Genomic DNA, 20,183 nt, shown 5'->3' on the forward strand with positions numbered 1-20,183 from the left:
ACTCCGGCGCGCAGACGCGGCGAGGTGCTCGCGGTTTCGCGCTCGCGTCGCCTGTGTTTCTTCCTGGCCCGCGCTCACTGAGTCCTCCCACTTCAGTGTGACCATGTTTGTTCCGTGCGGAGATTCTGCCCCCGACCTCGGGGGCTTCACCTTCCTCATGGTGAGTACCCGCTTTCTCGAGCTCAGCCTGCCCGGCTTGGGGTGCTGCCTTTCGGGAGGCGCTAGGGAGCCGCCACCGCCCTTCGAGGTGTTTCACCCGCTCGGGGACAGAAGCCGGTACTTGTCTAAAACAGGGACGTTGTCGCTGGAGGCGGGGCTGCAGAAAGAACCTTTGTTGGCACTATCACCAAACGTTTCTGAGACTAGAGTTTGTAGTCTTGATTGTAAAACGTAGTGTGTTTGATTATTACAGGTGACGTACATAGGTTGTGTGGGCCATTTTCCTTTCGTTGTATCCTAGAAAATCTTTTTTTCAGCTAGTAGCAGAGGCATTCTTAAGCTGGCAGGACTTTTGTCATTAACCAGATAACTACAGAAAAGGAAACCTTGCTAGTAGCTAACATACGGTTTTATTGCTCTTAAAATTGCCTGTATTCCAGTCACTGTTTCAATAAACAGTGTGTTATGTAACGCTGTTAGACTAAGACTAGGTCCTTGTCCTCAAGGAGTGTGCAGTCTAGTTGGAAACACGTAAACCAATAAGGGCAATGAGTGCTAGGATAGCACTTTGTAAAGAGTACAGAAGAACCCTAGGACTCGCTGGGAGTGAGAGGGACACAGGGACCTGTTTAAAAAAAAAAAAAAAAGAGCTTCATACGTGGACTCTGAAAAAAAAAATAGAGAACTATAAAGAGAACAGTTTGGTGAGAGGCGGGTGAAGATGAGAGCTGCTTGGATGAAATAGGCGAAGATAGTCAAAAAGTACTACCCTCCAGTTTTAAATAAGTTCTGGGGATGTAATATACAGCATGGTGACTGTAATTAATAGTACTGTATTGTATATTTGAAATTTGCTAAGAGAATAGATCTTAAAAGTTCTCATTACAAGAAAATTTGTAACTGGTTGATGTTAAGTAAACTTATTGTGGTAATCATTTCACAGTGTGTATATGTATCAAATTATTATGTTTATACCTAAAACTGATACACTGTTATATGTCAGTCATTTCCTAATTTTTAAAATGATAATCACATTTGGGCAATCCTCACCTTAATGATGCATGCAAGAAATATCAGTGAATGCTAAAATTCGTGTGATGATGTACTGATGAAAGAAATTTTATATTATTTCAAAGTATCTCCATGAAAAATATTAATCACAAAAGAGAAAAACATTCTTCCAGGAGATTATCTGGCAGATTCGTAGGGAGAGTAATGTCTAAGAGATTATTGGCAGTAACCTTAACATTATTAGTAAATTGCCAAAGGCAGGGAAGCCGTATTGGAGTGGGTTGAATAAATGGAAGAAGAGATAGAGAAGTGTGTGTATATATAAATAAATATATACATACATATATGTGTGTGTTGTGTGTGTATATATATTCATTAATTCAGAGATAAAGTTCTTCCTTATGCCTTAGTGGACAACTGTGAGGAATTTTGGTTATGCAGAGACACCAAAAAGTGAGATGGTAGCTAGGGGTGTGTGTAGAGTCAAAGGAGGGTATCTTAGAATGAAAGATTATAGCACGTGTATATACTGATGAGAAGAATCCAATAGTGAGGAAAGGGTAGATGATACAGTAGAGAAAGGGTGTAACCTAAGTAGCAGAATCCTTGGGAAGGGTAAGGGAATTACAGAAGATAACCAGGAGATTAGTAGAGGAGAGCAATGAGAAGTGAGAGACCACCCTGAGGGACCCAGAAAAATAAGATGAAGGAGGGAAAGAAAGCAATTGCCAGAAGAATGCAAAGAACGAGCTATATTAAAGAGATACTTTGGAAGTAGAATCAGTGAAAATTAGACATATTAAAAGTAGCTGGTAAGAGAAAAGGAAGAAGTTTCTTGATTTAGGTAATTGAATAATTGTTTCTCTTTTCTGAAACACAAAATATGAAGACAGGTTTGGGCAACAGTTTAGTTTTGTACATGTTATATGTGCGTTGCCTATAAAAGAACCATGTGGAAATACCCATTAGTCTCTAGAGTTCAGATAAATGTTCTGGGTGATAGGTAGAGATTTGACAGTTGCTCTGTTCAGAGTCATGGAGGTAAGAGTGTGTGTGTGTGTGTGTGTGTGTGTGTGTGTGTGTGTGTGTGTGTTTAACATCAAAATAAGGTGACTCTAAGCTTTATGCGCTAACAAAGCAAAGGGAAAGGACCCCAGAAGGCTTTATACCTGCTTTCCCACTGCTTGAAGTATTTTTTTCCCTGGTCTTTGTGTGGCTGTCTTCCTTAAGTCTTCCAGGTCTATAATTAACTGATCACCTAAAGTCTTTTCTTGATCACCCTATTTAACATTGCAACCAAACAGATACATGCTCTCACTTAATTTTTCTCCATAGCACTTACCTCTATATACAGACATACCTTGAAGATACTGTGGGTTTGGTTTCAGATCACAGCAATAAATACCACAATAAAGCAAGTCAAATGAATTATTTGGTTTTCCCAGTGGATGTGAAAGTTATGTTTATACTGTAATGTATTGTTTGGATTATGTCTAAAAAGACTACACACCTTAATTTTAAAATACTTTATTGTTAAAGAATGCTGGCCATCATCTGAGCTTTCGGTGAGTCATAATCACTGACCATAGATCAGATGATAACTAATATAATAATAATAAAAAGGTTGAAATATTGAGAGAATTACCAAAATGTAACAGACACAAAGTGAGCAAATGCTGTTGGAAATATGGTGCCAATAGACCTGCTTGAGGCTGGGTTGCCACAGACCTTCAAGTACAATAAAATAACGTATGGCTATATTTCACTATTTTGTTTATTATATTAAGCTACTCCCTTACTGGAATGAGAGTTCCATGAGGGCAGGAATTTTTATCAATTTGTCTTCCTGCAAGTGCTTAGAGCAATGATTGACACATAGTCAGTGTTCAATAAGTCAGTGTTAAGCCAGTAGTCTCCAAAGTAGAGGAAGCCCCTGCTGACACCTTGTTGAAACTACTGCAGAGTCCTTATCTAGCTATGATGCACCTGAGCATAACCATTTAAATGTAGTTCTGTGATTCTTGTCTTCTATCTAAGCTTTTAAAAGTGCTGCTAAGTTTGATGATTTAATGAACATTTTTTATTATTTCAGCCAGCAGTATCTGTTGGAAATGTTGGCCAGCTTGCAATAGATTTGATTATTTCTACACTGAATATGTGTAAGATTGGTTACTTCTATACCGATTGTCTCGTGCCAATGGTTGGAAACAATCCATATGCAACTACAGAAGAAAACTCAACAGAACTCAGTATAAATGCTGAAGGTATATAAGATTTCTCATGTTTTATTCTGTTACAAGGAGGAGTTGTTTTAAATCAGAAATAGATTGAATAGATAACTGTTCTATAGCATACATTTACTTAGTGCCAGCTTTGTGCAGAATTTATTCCTGGTCACATTGTCCTATTCTTGTACATCCTGGTTTTAGTTCTTAGTCTTTACTAAATGGCAACTCCTATGATGACTGTACTTATACATTTTACAAGAACTTGAGATTTCCTTTTTTTTTTTTTTTTTTAACATGAAGGTTTTTTTGTCCTTCTTTTAGCCTCAGTTTTAATTTCTGGTCTTCCTGGCAAGTATAAGCATCACTAATACTAGAGAAAGGGATAAAGAGAATTCCACCAAGCTCAGTATGTTTAATGTATGCTACCTTACCTAGGCCTCATAGTCATCCTCTCACATTATTATAGTACCCATAATATAATATATGTATCATAATATAATATGGTAAACAATAATAATAATATATCAGTAAGGCTCAGAGAGCCTGAGTTGCTAATACTATAATCTCCATAATTCCTCATTGCACTATTAAGTTTGTTTTAATTGGGGAACACAGTTGACAATGTCATGACCACTGTGTTTATAATACAGAACTGCTCTGAGTGAGTAGAGGAAAGCTATTGTTCATGAAGCACAAGAGTATCCACTTGCTTCTTTGATAGCAGGCTGCTCTGTTGGCTTCTCAGTGTTTTGTTTACCATAAGACTGAATTTCAGTTATTGCCTTAAAGGATAAAGTACTATAAAGAGTAGAACTAGAATTTATATAGTTCCACTAATGGTAACAACTATCATCATTTCCGATGAGCTGAGCACTATGTGCATTTATGTTTATTAATTTATTTAATCTTCACAACTACTTTATAGGTAGTCTTATAGATGATGGAAACCATTGCACAGAGAAGAAGTTAAGGTCACATGGTTAATAATTGGTGTACCTGAGCTTCTAATCAAGGCTCTGGCCCCTGAGACCTGTTTCTTAAGAAGCATCTCACCCCCCTGCTGATGTACTTTTACACTAGTGGAAGACCCCCTGGCTTTTCTCTGACACAAACTTGCAACAAGTCAATTGGATATGTCTTTAATCTACGTTGTTTATTTTTAAGATGAGTATTTTGAAATAAGTTACAGACGACATGACATTCCACCTCTAAATACTTAAACATTCCATCTTTTTTAAGAACATTTTCTTACATACTTAAAATTCCATCACATTTAACAAAATATCTTCCTATACCCTATCCATATTTAGACTATTCCAGTTTACCCCAAAACGTCCTTTAAAGTTAATTTGTCTTAACCAAAACCCACTAGGGCCACCAGGGTGGCTCAGTCAGTTAAGCACAGAGCCTGTTTTGAATTCTGTCTCTGCCCACACCCCACTCACACTCTCTCTCTCTCTCTCTCTCAAAAACAAACATTAAAAAATAATAATAATAATAAAATAAACCAAGATCCACCATAGTACTTCTGATTCTTGTGCCTCCAAAATTTCCTTTACTATAGAGCAGTCTCTTTTTTTTTTTCTATCCCTTCATGAAATTAATTTATTGAGGAGAAAACTAGATCCATTGTCCTATTGAATGTCCCATCTTTTGCATTTGTCTGATAACTTCCTTGTAGTGTCATTTGTCTTGGTCCCCTAGTGTATGTATTTTCTGTAACTGTTCCTAGGTCTAAAGGCTTGATTAGATACAAGCTAAATATTTTACACCAGAATACGTGAAAGGTGATGTTGCTTTCATATCTTATTACCTCAGAAGAGAAAAGTAATGGGAAGCAAGATCTTAACAAAAAAGATTTGCATGATACACTGATGAAGAACATGAGTGTTGCTATTATAGGAAGTGGTAGATCTTACATTTTGCTCACTCCCTACAGATATATCCTCTACCCACCTAGTCTGTTGAATTTCACTATAAATGTGCTTATCAGAGATAGATTATAGGCCTGAGTGGCCCACCTTTTAGTCACTTTACACTAAATTTGTGCTCTTTTTCCTAATTCCTAAATTTCTGCTCTTCTTTTGTTCTGAAAATACCTGGTGGTCACTGGGCTTGCTCATGCATTATTGCCCCCAGTCATGTCACTAACCTGGTCCAAGGAGACACTCCCCAGAAGAGCTGTAACTAGAGAGACATGATCTACCAAAGGCTTTGCTGGAGTCTGGGTTATTTGTAAATTATTTTACAGTAACTAAAAGCTTACTCCTTAGCACAGTGGCCTAATCATGCCTTTAATAAACTCCATATTTTGTCCTTGGTTCATCTCAGAGCTTCTCATTCTCAGAGATGAGGTTGGGCAGGGACATATTAAGCATCAGTAAAGTAGACCTCCTTGTAGAATGTGAGTGAATGTTATGGATCCTTTTCCTTGAAGAAGAATACACACATTGATTCAGAAAATTTTACGTATTATCTTGCATGTTATCTTTCAAAAACTCCTAAGAACACAGAACTCCTATTCCAGGGATTTTATTATGTGGCTAACATGCTCTTGCATTTTATTCTTTCTTCTCTAAATCCCAATGAGTGTTGCCATTCTCTAGAGAGAAGAGGGGAGAATAACTTTTTTAGAGAGAGAGAGAGAGAGAGAAAACGTGAGCAGGGGCACCTGGGCGGCTCAGTCAGTTAAGCATCTGACTTTGGCTCAGGTCATGATCTTGCAGTCTGTGAGTTTGAGCCCCCCGTCGGGCTCTGTGCTTAGAGCTCAGAGCCTGGAGCCTGCTTCAGATTCTGTGTCTCCCTTTCTCTTTTCCCCTCCCCTGCTCTTACTCTGTCTGCCTCTCTCTCAAAAAGAAACATTAAAAAGAGAGAGCGCATGTGTGAGGGATAGGGGCAGAGGGAGAGAGAGAATCCTAAGCAGGCTCCACGCTTAGCACAAAGCCCACACAGGGCTCATCCCACAGCCCACTGATCATGACCTGAGCCAAAATCAAGAGTTGGATACTCAACCTACTAAGCAACCCAGGTGCCCCTTTTTGGCTTTTTTGGTTTGTTTCTTTTTTTTTTTTTTAACTAAAAACATTCATTTCTTTAAATGTTTTATTTATTTTTCAAGAGATTGTGCAAGTGGGGGAGGGGCAGAGAGGGAGAGGGATAGAGGATCCGAAGAGGGCTCTGCACTGATAAGCTGACAGCAGAGAGCCCGGTGTGGGGCTTGAACTCACAAACTGCGAAATCATGACCTGAACCAAAGTAAGCTGCTGAACCGACCGAGCAACCTATGTACCCCTTAAATAAAAACATTCTTAAGAATGATTTCATTTGTCATAATGCCAGAAGTTTCCAGGGGAATTCGTCCCTGGTTTTACAATCACAGCTAACAGTTAGCCTGTCAGAAATGAATCTGTTATATAGAATAAAGCCCACAGGTGCATTTTAAGGTACTTCTAAAATGTTTTAAGTGAATGATATAGTTCATATGTCTATATTTAGTTATTGAAAATATTAGGTATAAAAGTTCTTGCAATTCAATTTTAGTTTTCATGTTAGTAATTTCACATATATAACTCATTTTAACTCATGATTTCATTTTATTTCGTCTTTGTAGTATATTCACTGCCCTCAAAGAAGCTAGTGGCTCTTCAGTTAAGATCTATTTTTATTAAGGTTAGTATATTATATTTGTCTTTTTAAGTTGATGGAAGTGAAATATAATGAGAAAATACTAAGTATTATTAAGATTCAAAACTCCGTTCTGCTCTTTATACAAATAAGAAAGTCTGATTCTATAGAGAACCAGTCTTATAAAATTTCAGAGATGTTACCATATTTACTGATTGATTATATTGAAAGGAAATGAGACATACTGTTTGGGCCTTATATATTCCTAGTTCAGGTAACACTGATGAAAACATTCAAGCAAATGAATATTTTGGGTTTAGTATGTTTGTATTACATTTCAACCAATGGCATCTACATATAAATTATGTATGTGTCAAAATAAATTCTGAGTCTCCCTTTCCTCTTCCACCGCTAGCACTCTTGTCCAAATCACTGCCTTGTCTCATACCCCTAGTTCTATTCTTGGTCTACCCACTTCCATATATACCTAATGGTCTGTTTGCAGATAGCACCACCAGTGATCCATTAAACCTAAATCAAACACATCGCTTCTCTCTTCACCATCTCGTGTCTTCCTAATTCATTCCAGTGAACTCTCAGCCCTTCCCTTGGCTTATCAGGCTCTACCTCTGTGCTGATATGGTAGCCACTATCCACATGTAGGTATTTAAATTTTGATTCATAAACTAAAATTAAATTAAAATGTCAGTTCCTCCTTCACAGTAGCCACATTTGAAGTTCTCCTTAGCCATGTGTGGCAAGTAGCTGCCATAAAGAGCACTTCCATAATCAGAGAGTTCTCAGGACAGCTGCTCTTAGGTAGAGCCATCAAACTTAGAGCCATTCCTGTGTGCTCGTTGCCGGTTTCCCTCTTTCACTCACCCTGCTTTAGCCACACTGGTCTCCCTGTGTTGTTCAGACAGATTAAGGTCACTCCCATCTCAGAGTCTCTACGTTATTTTCTCTGCCTGGAATACTTTTCTTCTAGATACCTTAAATGGTTTACTTCCTTTAGTCCTTGCTTAAATGTTACCTCATCAGAAAGAACTCCCTGACTACCCTTTCTGTTGTCTTATCCTGGGGTGCTTTTCTTCACAACTCATCACTACTTGAAATATCATATATTTGTTTATTATGTACCTCTAATATAAAGTAAGTATTCTGAGAGAAGTGACAATGTGTCATTCACTCTCATATCCCCAGCTTCTAGAAAATACACGTGTAGAGAAGCTCTTAGTAAATGTTAGTTGAATGGATTAAGGAGTGTCAGAAAATTGTCAACTTTCCATTGGCTCTCCCACATACCCCACCTTAGGGAATCTTATGGCATGTACTTTATGTCTCACTTCCTTTACTCAGCATTCTGTCAGTGAGGTCCATCCATGTAGTTCCAAGGAAAGGTCGTTCATTCTCACCTCTCTGTGGGATTTTGTTGTATAAATAAACCATAAATTATCCATCGTACTGTTCACGGAACATTAGATTTTTTTTCCAGTTTGAGACAACTGAATAGTGCTACAATTATTTTAATATTTATATTAGATTACTCTTTACTTTCTTTAGTTAACAATATCATACCCAAAGTTTTGCAGTGAGAGTTGCTAGTATTTTTCCATTATGCCAGGTGGCTTTTTCTGTTCTCTTCCTAATACCAGTGTAAGTTCAAGAATTAAGAAAGACAGACATGTCTAAATGAAATTTTTGGTTGATGGGAATAGTGATCATTTATTGAGCATTGATTCTTCTCACCAATATGGCTGTTTATATATATATTACTCTACATAAGCATCTCAACAGTCTGACAAAGCAGGTACTAACATTATCCTCATTTGTAAAATGAGATTTCAGGGGCCCCTGGGTGGCTCAATCAGCTAAGTGGTCCAAATTCAGCTCAGGTCATGATCTCGCAGTTCGTGGATTTGAGCCCCGCATCGGGTTCTGTGCTGACAGCTCAGAGCCTGGAGCCTGTTTCAGATTCTGTGCGTCTCTTTCTCTGCTCCTCCCTGTTCACACTCTGTCTCTCTCTGTCTCAAAGATAGATAAACATTTAAAAAAAATTTTTTTTAAATACGAGATTTCAGAAAACTGACACACAGAAAAGTTAAGCAATTTCCCTGAGACATATGGTCTGTATGAAGTGGGGCCAGAATTCTAGACTTAATCATGCTATACCATCTTCCTATTTTAAAAGCTAGGTATTTCTTATCTGCATTTTAAATTTTGTTGAATAATTATTTAACAACAGTCTGTGAAAAGAATTCCATAAATAATTTTCCCCCTAAAAATTGTATAACCCACTTTCCAGATTAATCAACTGTTAAATCTTGCCATACCTACTTGATTCTCTCTCTCTGCATGTGCGTGTGGTTTCCTTCTGCCAAACAATCCAAAGTAGGCTGGTGATGTCATGATATTTTACCCATAAACAGCTCAGCATGCATCTTTAAAAATTACATTCTCCTTCACAACCACAGCAGCATTACCACACCTAAGAAAATCAGTACTTAATGAATTATTCAGTAGTATCATAAGACATACTCAAATTTCCCCAATTCCCCCCAAAATATTCTTCAGTTCTGGATCCACTCAAGGTTCACATGTTACATATGGCTGTAACATCTTTTTAGATGGTAGCCTTTGACATACAAGTGGCCTCCTCCTCTTTTCTTCACTGTATTCACTCTTCGAGGATCCATGCCAGATGTTCCCTAAATTCACCTAATCATTTCCTGATCAGATTCACATCAGAAATTTTTTAGCAAGAAGATATATGACCATGTGATAGGTTTTTAGTAACAATGTATTACTTAAGTAGAGAACTGGGAAATTTTCCTTGGTCAGTCAGCATAGAATTTTTTTGAAATCTAGATTTCTCCTGACTTATTTCTTAATTGTAAAGATACAACAAATAAGGCATTGCTCTTCATCTCTCACCTTCAGTTTAAGGATAGTAAGTGGATATAAAAATAATTATAATTTTAATACATAAATTATGTAAAGGTGATAAAATATTTTATATTCTTTTATATTTATATTCTATTTATATTTATATAATACTCATATGCTAAGATCTAACTTTTAGACTCTCTTTTTATTCTTTCAATGGTATACCAAGCATAAATCAAAGCCATTCTGTGAAAAACTGCTTTCCTGGGTGAAAAGTAGTAACTATGCCAAAGTTATTGTTCTTTCAAGCAGTCATTCATATCACCGTAATGATCTACAGCTTCGCAGGTATGTTTTTGCCTTTGAAAAATTTTGTTTTGGTTTATGCAGTATTTTGATGGTCTCTCTTAAAAAGCTCAAATAAGTTTTAAAAGTCATATATATCTTTACCTCCCCTCTCAGGAATTTAGAAAGATGATAGTCGAGATAGAAGGGAGTATGGTTAAGTAGTCTTATGGTTGAGGCACAAGGAAGGCTTTGATGTAAAGATCGAGATGGTTCTAGAACTGTGCTTTCGTTGTTTGGTATTGTGTGTGTGACATTACAGAACTCAGTTGATAAAGAGAAAGAGATTCATTGGGTATAATTTTTGGAAAATTGGATTCATATTTCTATTCAGCCATTGCAGAAATCCAGCTGCCTCTAAGTATAAATCAGGAATGTCACACTGAATTCCTAAACATAAGACAAAGTGTCCGAGAGACAGAAATATAAACTATTTCATTATCATTTCTGCACCTATAAAATCATGACGAAAAAGCATTAGCCAAGACTAACCTTTCAAGACTGGAGCTAATTTCTAGGAATCTCACAATAGACATACATTTCTAGGAATCTCACAAAAGTCCTCTTGGCCAGAAGGGAGCATAGCTGTGGAAAATAGATTATCTTCATGCTGGCCTTACCTTAGTTTAAGTTGGCCTGTGTCCATATACTCTCTCCTAAGTGTGTAAATAGCAAGCCAGAGCAATATTTTTACAAGGTACTTTTCCATGACTGCTGAAACTTGTGCTTTGCTTTTGCAACAGAATACACGTGGAACAGTTAGTATTTGCTTAAAGAACTGGTACTTGCCTTAATGTTCATATTTATTATGAGTTTTTAGAAACTTAATTATATGATTTTGCTTCTAGTACTCCCTTCAGATACCTACTTACACCTTTCTTGCCAAAAACTATTCAAAATAAAATAAAGAGCTTTAACTGGGAGGAAATGGAAAAAAGCCCATGCATTCCTGAAATAGATGATTCTGAGTTTTGTGTCCGTATTCCTGGAGGAGGTATCACAAAAACACTCTATGATGAAGGGTGAGTTTGTTTGTTGATTTGTTCCCCACCTTATTTAAAAATGAGAGTAGGAAGGGCTGGGTCAGTGGGTAGAACATGTGACTCTGATCTCTGGGGGTCACAAATTCAAGGCCCACACTGGGTGTGGAGCCTACTTTAACAAATGAAAGTAAGGTAAGTGGGAGAGTGTTGGATTACTTATTAGAACTTTGAAAATATGTTTATATATTTATTGTAAATTTTATATGCTATATATAAAATAGGTACTGAATTACATTCAGGAGAAAGATTGAGATTCAGTTTTAGGAGAATTCTTTCCTAAAAAGCCATATTTAATGCTTTATAATGTGTGGCATGCTAAGGATCCTGATACTGTATGCAACCTCTACAATCAGTCTTTTTTAAGTTTGGTAAAATATACATAATATTAAATGTAACCATTTTTAAGTGTACAGTTAAGTGGCATTAATGCATTTATGCTGTTGTATATCTGTCACTATCCACTTTCAGAACTTTGTCATCATTCTAAACAGAATCTGTAATCATTAAATAACTCCTTTTTATTTCTATAAAATCTATATTCTCACTTTCATTTTTGATCTTTGTAATTTGAGTCCTCTTTTGTACTTAGTTTTGTTGATCTTTTCAAATAACTAGCTTTTGGTTTTATTGATTTTCTCTATTATTTTTTTTCTATTTATCTCCACTTTAATCTTCATTATTCCCTTTCTTCTGCTAACTCCAGGTTTAGTTTGCCTTTCTTTCTGTAGTTCCTAAGATGTAAACTTAGGTCATCAATCTGAGAAATTTCTTCTTTTTAAATATATGCATTTACAGCCGAAACTTTCCCTCATACTCTACTTTAACTACAACTCTGAAATTCAGCATGTGGTTTTCATTTTCATTTTCCTCTAATTTCCCGTGTTACTTCTTCTTTGACCCATCAGTTGTTTGAGACTGTGTTGTTTAATTTCCATGTATTTGTGAATTTTCTGGTTTTCCGTCTGCTTTGATTCCTAGTGTCATTCTACTGTGATTAAACAAGACACTGTATGATTTTAATCTTTTTCATTTATCAAGTCTTATTTTGTGTCCTACCAAAGGTCTGTCCTGGAGAATGTTCCATGTGCACCCAAAAAACGTATTCTGCTTTGTTGAGTGGGGTGTTCTGTACACGTCTCTTAGGCCTAATGGGTGTATGGTGTCGTGAAAGTCTTGTTTCATTATGAGTCAGGGTGGTGGTTCCATCCGTTGAATGTGGGGTGTTGAAGTCTCCAGCTATTATTGTAGCACGGTATCTAATTCTCCCTTCAATTCTGTCAGTGTTTCCTTATGTATTTTGAGGCTCTGTTTTTGTGAATCTTCTTGATGAATTGGCCCATATATTCAATAGATAATGGCCTTCTTCATCTCTTGTAACAGTTTTTTTTTAAATATACAATACTCTTTATTATAAATTCCATACGACAAATCATTTCTGACAATGTTTTTGCTGATTTTTACCAAATGCTTGCATCTGTAACATTTTATGCATCACTTTCTTACATGTAGACAATCAACAAAACAATAAAATGAAGCCCAGCTCTATAGCTCTTGTAACAGTTTTTAATATTTTGTCTGATATTTGTACAGCCACCCTGATTACTATTTATATGGAATATCTTTTCCCGTCTTTTCATTCTCACACTATGTGTGTCCTTATATTCAAAGTGATTCTCTTATAGATGGTAAATAGTTGGATCATTTTTTAAATCCATTCTGCCAGTCTCTGTCTTTTGATTAGAGTTTAATCCATTTGCATTAAAAGTAATTACTGATGAATGACCTGTTATTTTGCTGTTTGTTTTCTGTATGTCTTACACCTTTTTTGTTCTTCATTTCCTGCTTTACTGCCATCTTTTGTGCATAATTACTTTTTTTATAGTGACATCTTTTGGTTCTCTTCACATTTCCTTTTGTGCATATTCTATAGAATATGCTTTGTGGTTTCCAGGGTCATTGCATGTAACATTCTAAAGTAATAACAGTCTAAGTTGCTACTACAATTACGTACAAAAATTACTCCTGTGCACTCTCTCTCCCCCCAACCCATTATGATATTGTCACAAATTATATCTTTATATATTATATGCCCAATAACAGATTTATAGTTATTTGTGTACATTTTTAAATTCTCTGCACTCACTCTTGATTAATCTTCGGGAATCATTAACATTTAGAAGGCAAGTGAAAGTAAGGGTGGAAATTAGAAAGAGATCTCTTTTTCTTTTAGCCCTTTTGTAAATTGATTTATATGACTCAGTATGATGGCCCAGTCTGCTAACAGATTTGTAGACACTTGCCCCATTTTTGCCTGCCTTATCCTTTAACTTCCTGTTCCATATGACCCAAGGCTAAATTTGGGGCTATAGATCTTGCTGTATGCTTCACCTCCCTCTGACTCTTCCTCCCTTCTGGGAGTTGATGTGCCTGGTGGGTTCATGGAATACAGAGCCATTGGTGTCTAGAAGGTGGCTTTTATTGCTAGTCTACTCTCTGCTCTCCCATTAGGACTGATGAGTTAAGGAGCATCCTCTTGTGCTGTCAGTGGTGTCTTTAGAGAACTGGGCAGAGCTAACCTTAGAAAAAATGTATGTCCCCATCACCATTGCTCAAAGTCGACCAATAAATCTGCCTCATTACTTAACATAATACATTTCAAGAGTGTAATTCTAGCCTTGCAAAGTAGAATAATTTGCTTGCTCTGAAATCTACATTGTGACTTCTATATGACCTGAGGAAGTCGTATTAGTAACATAAAAGTAGTCATGGTAATAACAGCAAATTATGTACCTGGTACTTACTGTGTACTTTATATGTATTAAATTTTTTAATTCTCATACTAACCTTATAGGTATGTACTGCTATTAACTACATGTTATTAATAAAAATAATTGAAGAGCAGCAAGGTTAAATAACTGCTAAAAGCCATGTGAGTAACATGTGGCAGAGCCAAGATGCAAACATAGGCATCCGGCCCCAAATCCTGCACTTTTAACCACTTCAGTCTAGACCTAGCACTCATGGTCCAGGATCACAGTGAGCTTTATTCTTTGTCTAAAAGTTGAACCTATTCCTTGTTATTTGTAATTACATATGCCCCTGCTGCTTCTGAAATATCTAAGACTTCTGTCAGAAAGATTACAGGCATTTCAGCTTGTTCTCCTAATACATCTTGTTTTGTCCATCTCTGACCGTACTTGTGTAACGTTCCCCCTGTCTTTTTCTCTTAAAACCTGCTCTATTCTTATTAAAGTAACCATTTCTTTTCATTTTTCTTTTTTTCCAGTCTGTCACCCATTTGTGTTTTAACTTCTTTTCCTGTCCAGCTTATTCCTCATAATATAAAATATCACTCCAACTATTCCTTTACCACAGCCTGGAAGCCCTGACTACCTAATAATTCTCTTGTCGGCCCTGCAGACCACCAGCTTTCAGTCCTTATCTTGCTTTATTCAGGCCACGTCATTTGCAGCCTAGACTGCTGTTAGTCCGATTAGACTACCATAGCAAAATATCATCGCAGGTTCGCTTAAACCACAAAAATTAATTTGTTCCCAGTTCTGGAGGCTAGAAGTCCAAGATTGGGGAGCCAATATGGTTGGGTTCTGGTGAGGGCCCTCTTCCTAGCTGCAGATGGCTGCCTTCTGGCCATATCCTTACATGGCAGAGACCTCCAATTCCTTCTCTCCTTATGGGGCCACAATCCTGTCAGCTTAAGGCCTCATTTTTATGACTTGGTTTAACCTCAGTTACCTGTACAGATCCTATTTCCAGATACAGTTGCATTGGGGGTTAGGGCTTCAGCATATGAGTCTTGGAAGGATGTGAGTTTAGTCTACAGCCACCGCCATCAAGATCTCTTGATTGATTCCCCTGCTCCATTCTGACTCCCTCTGATCCATCGTCAGTGATACTAGAACCAACCTTCTAAAATTCAGAACTTGGGCACCTGGGTGGCTCGGTCAGTTAAGCATCTGACTTCGGCTTAGGTCATGATCACATGGTTTGTGAGTTCGAGCCCTGCATCAGGCTCTGCTGACAGCTCAGCTCTGTGTCTTCCTCTCTCTGACTTTCCTGGACTCGCACACACACACGCGTGGACTCGCACACACACACGCGTGCGCTCGCTCGCTCGCTCGCTCTCTCTCTCTCTCTCTCACACAAATAAACATTAAAAAAAATTACAAAATAAAATTCAGAGCTGAGCACAACATTCCCTGAGTAAAATCCATCACCAATTTTACTTGCTTTGTGCAGAATCTGGTTCATATTTCTTAACGTGTCATACAAGGCCTGCAGGACCTCCTTGCCTGGCTTGGTCCTTGGTGCCCTGGAGTCCAGCTAACTTACTAGCAGTCACAGTTTCCTAAAAGCTGTCTCATTCTTCTTTGCCTTGTCCTGTGTACTTTTTCCTGTTGTCTCCCTTGCAGAAACCAACCCCATTTGCAAGAGTCACCTCACACAGCTCTCCTGTGTGTCCTTACTTGCTTCCCGCTTCTGCACAAGGAATTTACTGCACTCTTTGTTTTCCCACAGCTCTCCATGCCTTCATCCTGACTGCTTAGTTCTTTACAAATCAGCTTCCTACTTTGGCTTCAGTCAATGTTAGAGTAATGATCTCAGACTTGCCATCTTGCCATAAACACCTAGAAATTGGACAAAATTAATGAAACAACTTTTTCAGACTTGGACACCAAGCAGCACATAGTTGTGATCCCTGAGAGAAGACAAATAAAGTTGTACAGCTGCCCCCAGCTTTCTGCTGGGAGATACTTTCTGGACTACTGGACTATACAGGGAGGGGGAGAGAACCTGAGCAGAGCAGTCTTGCTGAGTTGAGGAGACAGATTTCAGAGCTGGGGGATGCTAGGACACCCAGAAAGTACAAGGCAGAGAACCAGAGAAGGCCTATTCAAGAAGAGCTGTAGGGGTCTCTCTGAGTCTTTGAAGTCTAAGCTTCATGTATGTAGGTTAAAACTCTGTGAACCAAAGAATAACTTCTGGGTAGTTGTAAACTTGCCTACACAGTTAGTAACAATAGTGAATATAAAAGGTAGACAAACTCATCATAGATTATTTGGAAAAAATAGGATAGTTCAAAGAAACAATATTTATTTATAACACTTAGTTCTGGGACGCCTGGGTGGCGCATTCAGTTAAGTATCTGGCTCTTGCTTTCAGGCTCAGGTCATGATCTCACGGTCATGATAAGATTGAGCCCTGTGTTGTGCTCTGTGCTGGGCATGAAGCCTGCTTAAGATTCTCTTTCTCTCCTCTGTCTCTCTTCCCTCCCCTTCCCTCCTTCTCCCCCTGCATGTGCACATGCTCTTTCTCTCTTACTCTCTCCCTGTCTCTCCCTCTGTTTATATCTATCTATCTAATCTGTCAGAAGTAACTACCACTACTGATTTTTCATTTGTTCTCTTCCCAACTCCTTTAAAAGAACTGAATGTACTATCTGCAAGATATACCAACTCTACCTGTATAACTTGAGTTCATTCTATTTAAAAATGTTTCTACAAAATCAATTTTCTTTTAATTTTCTAATGCACATTTTTATTCTCTTATCATCAAACCCTTGTTTACTGATCAGTGCAGTTATACATTCACTGCAATAAAGAGTTTTTGAAATTGAAAAAAAGCTCATTATACAGCTTATACAATTTTGAATCCTTTTTTCTCCCTCAATGCACATCATGAATATATACTAAATTTTTTGTAACGTATATATTTTGCTTTCTCATTATGAGAACAAATATATATTCTGATCTTTGGAAAAAAGATTAGTTACTCTAATAATAAGGGGTGGCAGTGGTGTGTGACTGACCTGAAATCCCTTATATGTAATTGAAATAGAAGTGCATTTATAATTTAATAATGGATGTATCTTATATGCTAGTTTTTAGTATCACAAAGTAATAAGTCATTCTCCACTTTCTGTTTTTAGAGAGGACCAGAGGATGATATTAAAACTATTATGCTACTCTTTGTGTTACAAACTAATAGTAGAGGCACTGTAAATTCAAGACCATACTTCTGCATATTTTAAGGTGGAGCTTTGAAAATGAAGGCACAGCGAGGGAGGCTAGCTAGCCACCTCTAGGCAGGACACGGCTCACAGTCCTTCCATACAAAGCTTGAGAGCCCCTAAGATATTTGAGAACTACATACATACTGTGATGATGTAGTTTGCTAACAACTTCAAATTTCTAATATTTAGAGACGATGATGCTGTGTTAGGCTCTCCTAGTACATCTGAGACTTCTGAACCTCCCTGTCAGAGTCTTCACATCTGAAATCCCCTGCTTAGGAACCCAACTCACCTTTATTTCTGTAGCTCTCTACCAGTCACGTGCTCTCAAGTTTTAGCATTACATTTTTCTCATAGTTCTTGATTTTAGTGTATTACGAATTACTTTTGCTTTTGGTTGGCACACAGGAAGCTTTTTGCATTCATTTATCTCCATCTCATCACTAGCTTGAGGCATTTATAGCAAACAGGAGACTGTTTTGGAGTCAGAAAGACCCAGGTTCAAGTCCCACCTCTGTCACTTCCTAGATTTCAAGCCCTTTAAACTTCAGTTACCTCATAGTAATGGCTAGCACATACATAGTATACATAATATGACATAGTATACATTGTATGGCACTGTTTTAACTACTTTCCTGTATTGCTTCCTTTACATGTCACAACAACTTGTGAGGTAAGTTCTGTCGTGTTCTCTCTTTTACATATGAGACACACTGAAGCCCTGATTAAGTAACTTGCCCAACATATCTGGTAAGTGGCAGAGCTAGAATTTGAATCCAGGCATTCTGTCCCTGTTCCCATTATTCCAAACTGATTCATTTTATAAAATGAAGATCATTATAACTTCCTCAAGGATTGCTGTAGGGATTGAATTATAAAATATGCAGACAGTCCTTAGCACATGATAAATAACTCAGTAGATAGAATCCGTAAGTAGTAGTAGTAAATGTTTTTCCTTTTATTCTATTCCACACTTTTCCTTCACAGCTTTAGATTATTAATAACAAGGATATTATTTTCTTTCTGTCTCTTTGCTCTGGTGCTTCTGAAAATCGCTATCTTCTACAGCAGATCTGGAGAGCAGATCAGAACATTTTTCAGTGGGGATGGTTTTTCATGCAGCCCTATGTGAGACACAAATTTGCATGTGCCCATAATGGGCATTACATGGCTTCTAGCCCTATCCCCACAAATACCATACATCTGGAGCAAAGGGAGATAAATAAGTGATCTTATTCTGTGGCATCTTCTCCTTGCCTGAAACCTGGCAGATTGTCTTAGAGACAGACGCACTGGAATCCAGGTCTTGTATCAATAGAAGAATACTTAATTTTTCTCTGTATTTGTTACAGCTGTTCTAAAGAAATTCCAATGGTGGTTCTGCTGAAATTTGTGTCAGAAGGAGACAATATCCCAGATGCCCTAGGTCTTGTTGAATATCTTAATGAATGGCTTCAGATAACTAAACCATGTGTAAGTTTTACTACATTTTAAGCTTCTGATTCTCTGGTTATGTATTTACAAACTTGTATTTTATATTCTATATAAATAGACCAACTAAGTTAAAAAATTTTAAATACAGATATATCTTTATATAAAATTTAGTTTAGATGAACTTTTGAAAAGATAAGAGAGCACTTAACCAACCAGTTGTCTACAGTTGTTTCATTAAAGCTGATTTTCCAAAAAAGGAAAACTTTTAAGTACTTCATGGTATTAATTGGTTGTGTTGCGTTAATTATACCAGACATATTTTTACAAGAGTAAAGAAATTTCTTTGGAATTCAGGATTTTTTTTTAAGGCAAGCAAAAGGTATTTATGAAAGCAATACTGTAACTATTGAATATACATTATAATTAAAATGCTTTTCTCTATGATAAAATAAGAACATTACACCCAGGAACATCAGTTAGCCTTTAGGCATAAGGCAACCATAAGGTTGCTTTATATGATAGGTAATGTTTTTTAATTCATGCTTTTGCTAGGAACAAATGGATACAAATCATACAACACTGATTTTTTTAATTATTATTTTACCTCTATTTCTTTCAAATTTGATTTTACTTCACCCATAGTCTTTCTAGCATATCTTTATGATTTGAAATTTAAAGAAATTTATCTTGAGTTAACAGAGACATGGAAATATATTGCTTTGTTTTTACAGTAAAATTCAGCTAAAAGTGTCAAAGCCAAAAAGAGCAAAAACTAATTTAAAAAACTTAAATGTTAAAAGGGGATTTGGTAGTAAAGTTGGAGGATTAAAGTATTTTTTTTCTCAGTTACAGTGTGATGACCCCACAGCATCTACCTTGCAGTGGAAAATGCCAAGTTCATGGAGATTACTCTTTGGCAGTGGTCTTCCTCCTGCGCTTTTTTGATCTGTTTTCTGTTTTCTACCTTATGTCCCAAAGCACTTATTACCAACACAACTGTTAAACAAATATGATCTGAGAATGTATTAGGAAGTAAATATTTACTTTGCACAGAAAATCTCAAAGAAAATGGATAACATAAAGTTGCTTTGCCATGCATTTCACTATTTATAACAAATGTAAATTTTGTATTAAAAAAAATATTTCCTAAGTAATTTTGTTTGAAATAAGTCCTTTTTTTTAAAGCTTATTTTGAGAGAGCAAGAAAGTAAGCAAGCATGAGCTGGGGAGGGACAGAGAGAGTGGGGGGGGGAGAGAGAATCCCAACCAGGTTCCCCTGCCAGCACAGAGCACAATGTAGGGCTCAAACTCATCATGAACTGTGAGATCATGACCTGAGCTGAAACCCAGAGTTGGATGCCTAGCCAACTGAGCCACCCAGGGCCCCTCCTTTCTTTTTAATAACTCATACTTCTATATTAG

The 20,183-nt window shown here is 37.1% G+C and overlaps 1 protein-coding gene across 2 annotated transcripts; it reads left to right on the plus strand.

Annotated features, from left to right (window-relative positions):
* Positions 1-19,915, plus strand: PSMG2 (proteasome assembly chaperone 2). 2 transcript variants are annotated; one of them, XM_029922517.1, is made up of 7 exons: positions 1-160; positions 3,263-3,434; positions 7,009-7,067; positions 10,138-10,256; positions 11,102-11,275; positions 18,680-18,800; positions 19,608-19,915. In XM_029922517.1, exons 1-7 carry the CDS (start codon positions 104-106, stop codon positions 19,704-19,706), a joined length of 801 nt encoding a protein of 266 aa, XP_029778377.1. In that variant the 5' UTR covers positions 1-103; the 3' UTR covers positions 19,707-19,915. The 2 variants fall into 2 exon arrangements, with proteins under 2 accessions (XP_029778377.1, XP_029778378.1); XM_029922518.1 differs by having other exon boundaries at positions 19,614-19,915.
* The last annotated feature ends 268 nt before the right edge of the window (positions 19,916-20,183 follow it).

Source organism: Suricata suricatta, chromosome 14 (genome assembly GCF_006229205.1).
Source record: "Suricata suricatta isolate VVHF042 chromosome 14, meerkat_22Aug2017_6uvM2_HiC, whole genome shotgun sequence".
NCBI classification, from domain to species: Eukaryota; Metazoa; Chordata; class Mammalia; order Carnivora; family Herpestidae; genus Suricata; species Suricata suricatta.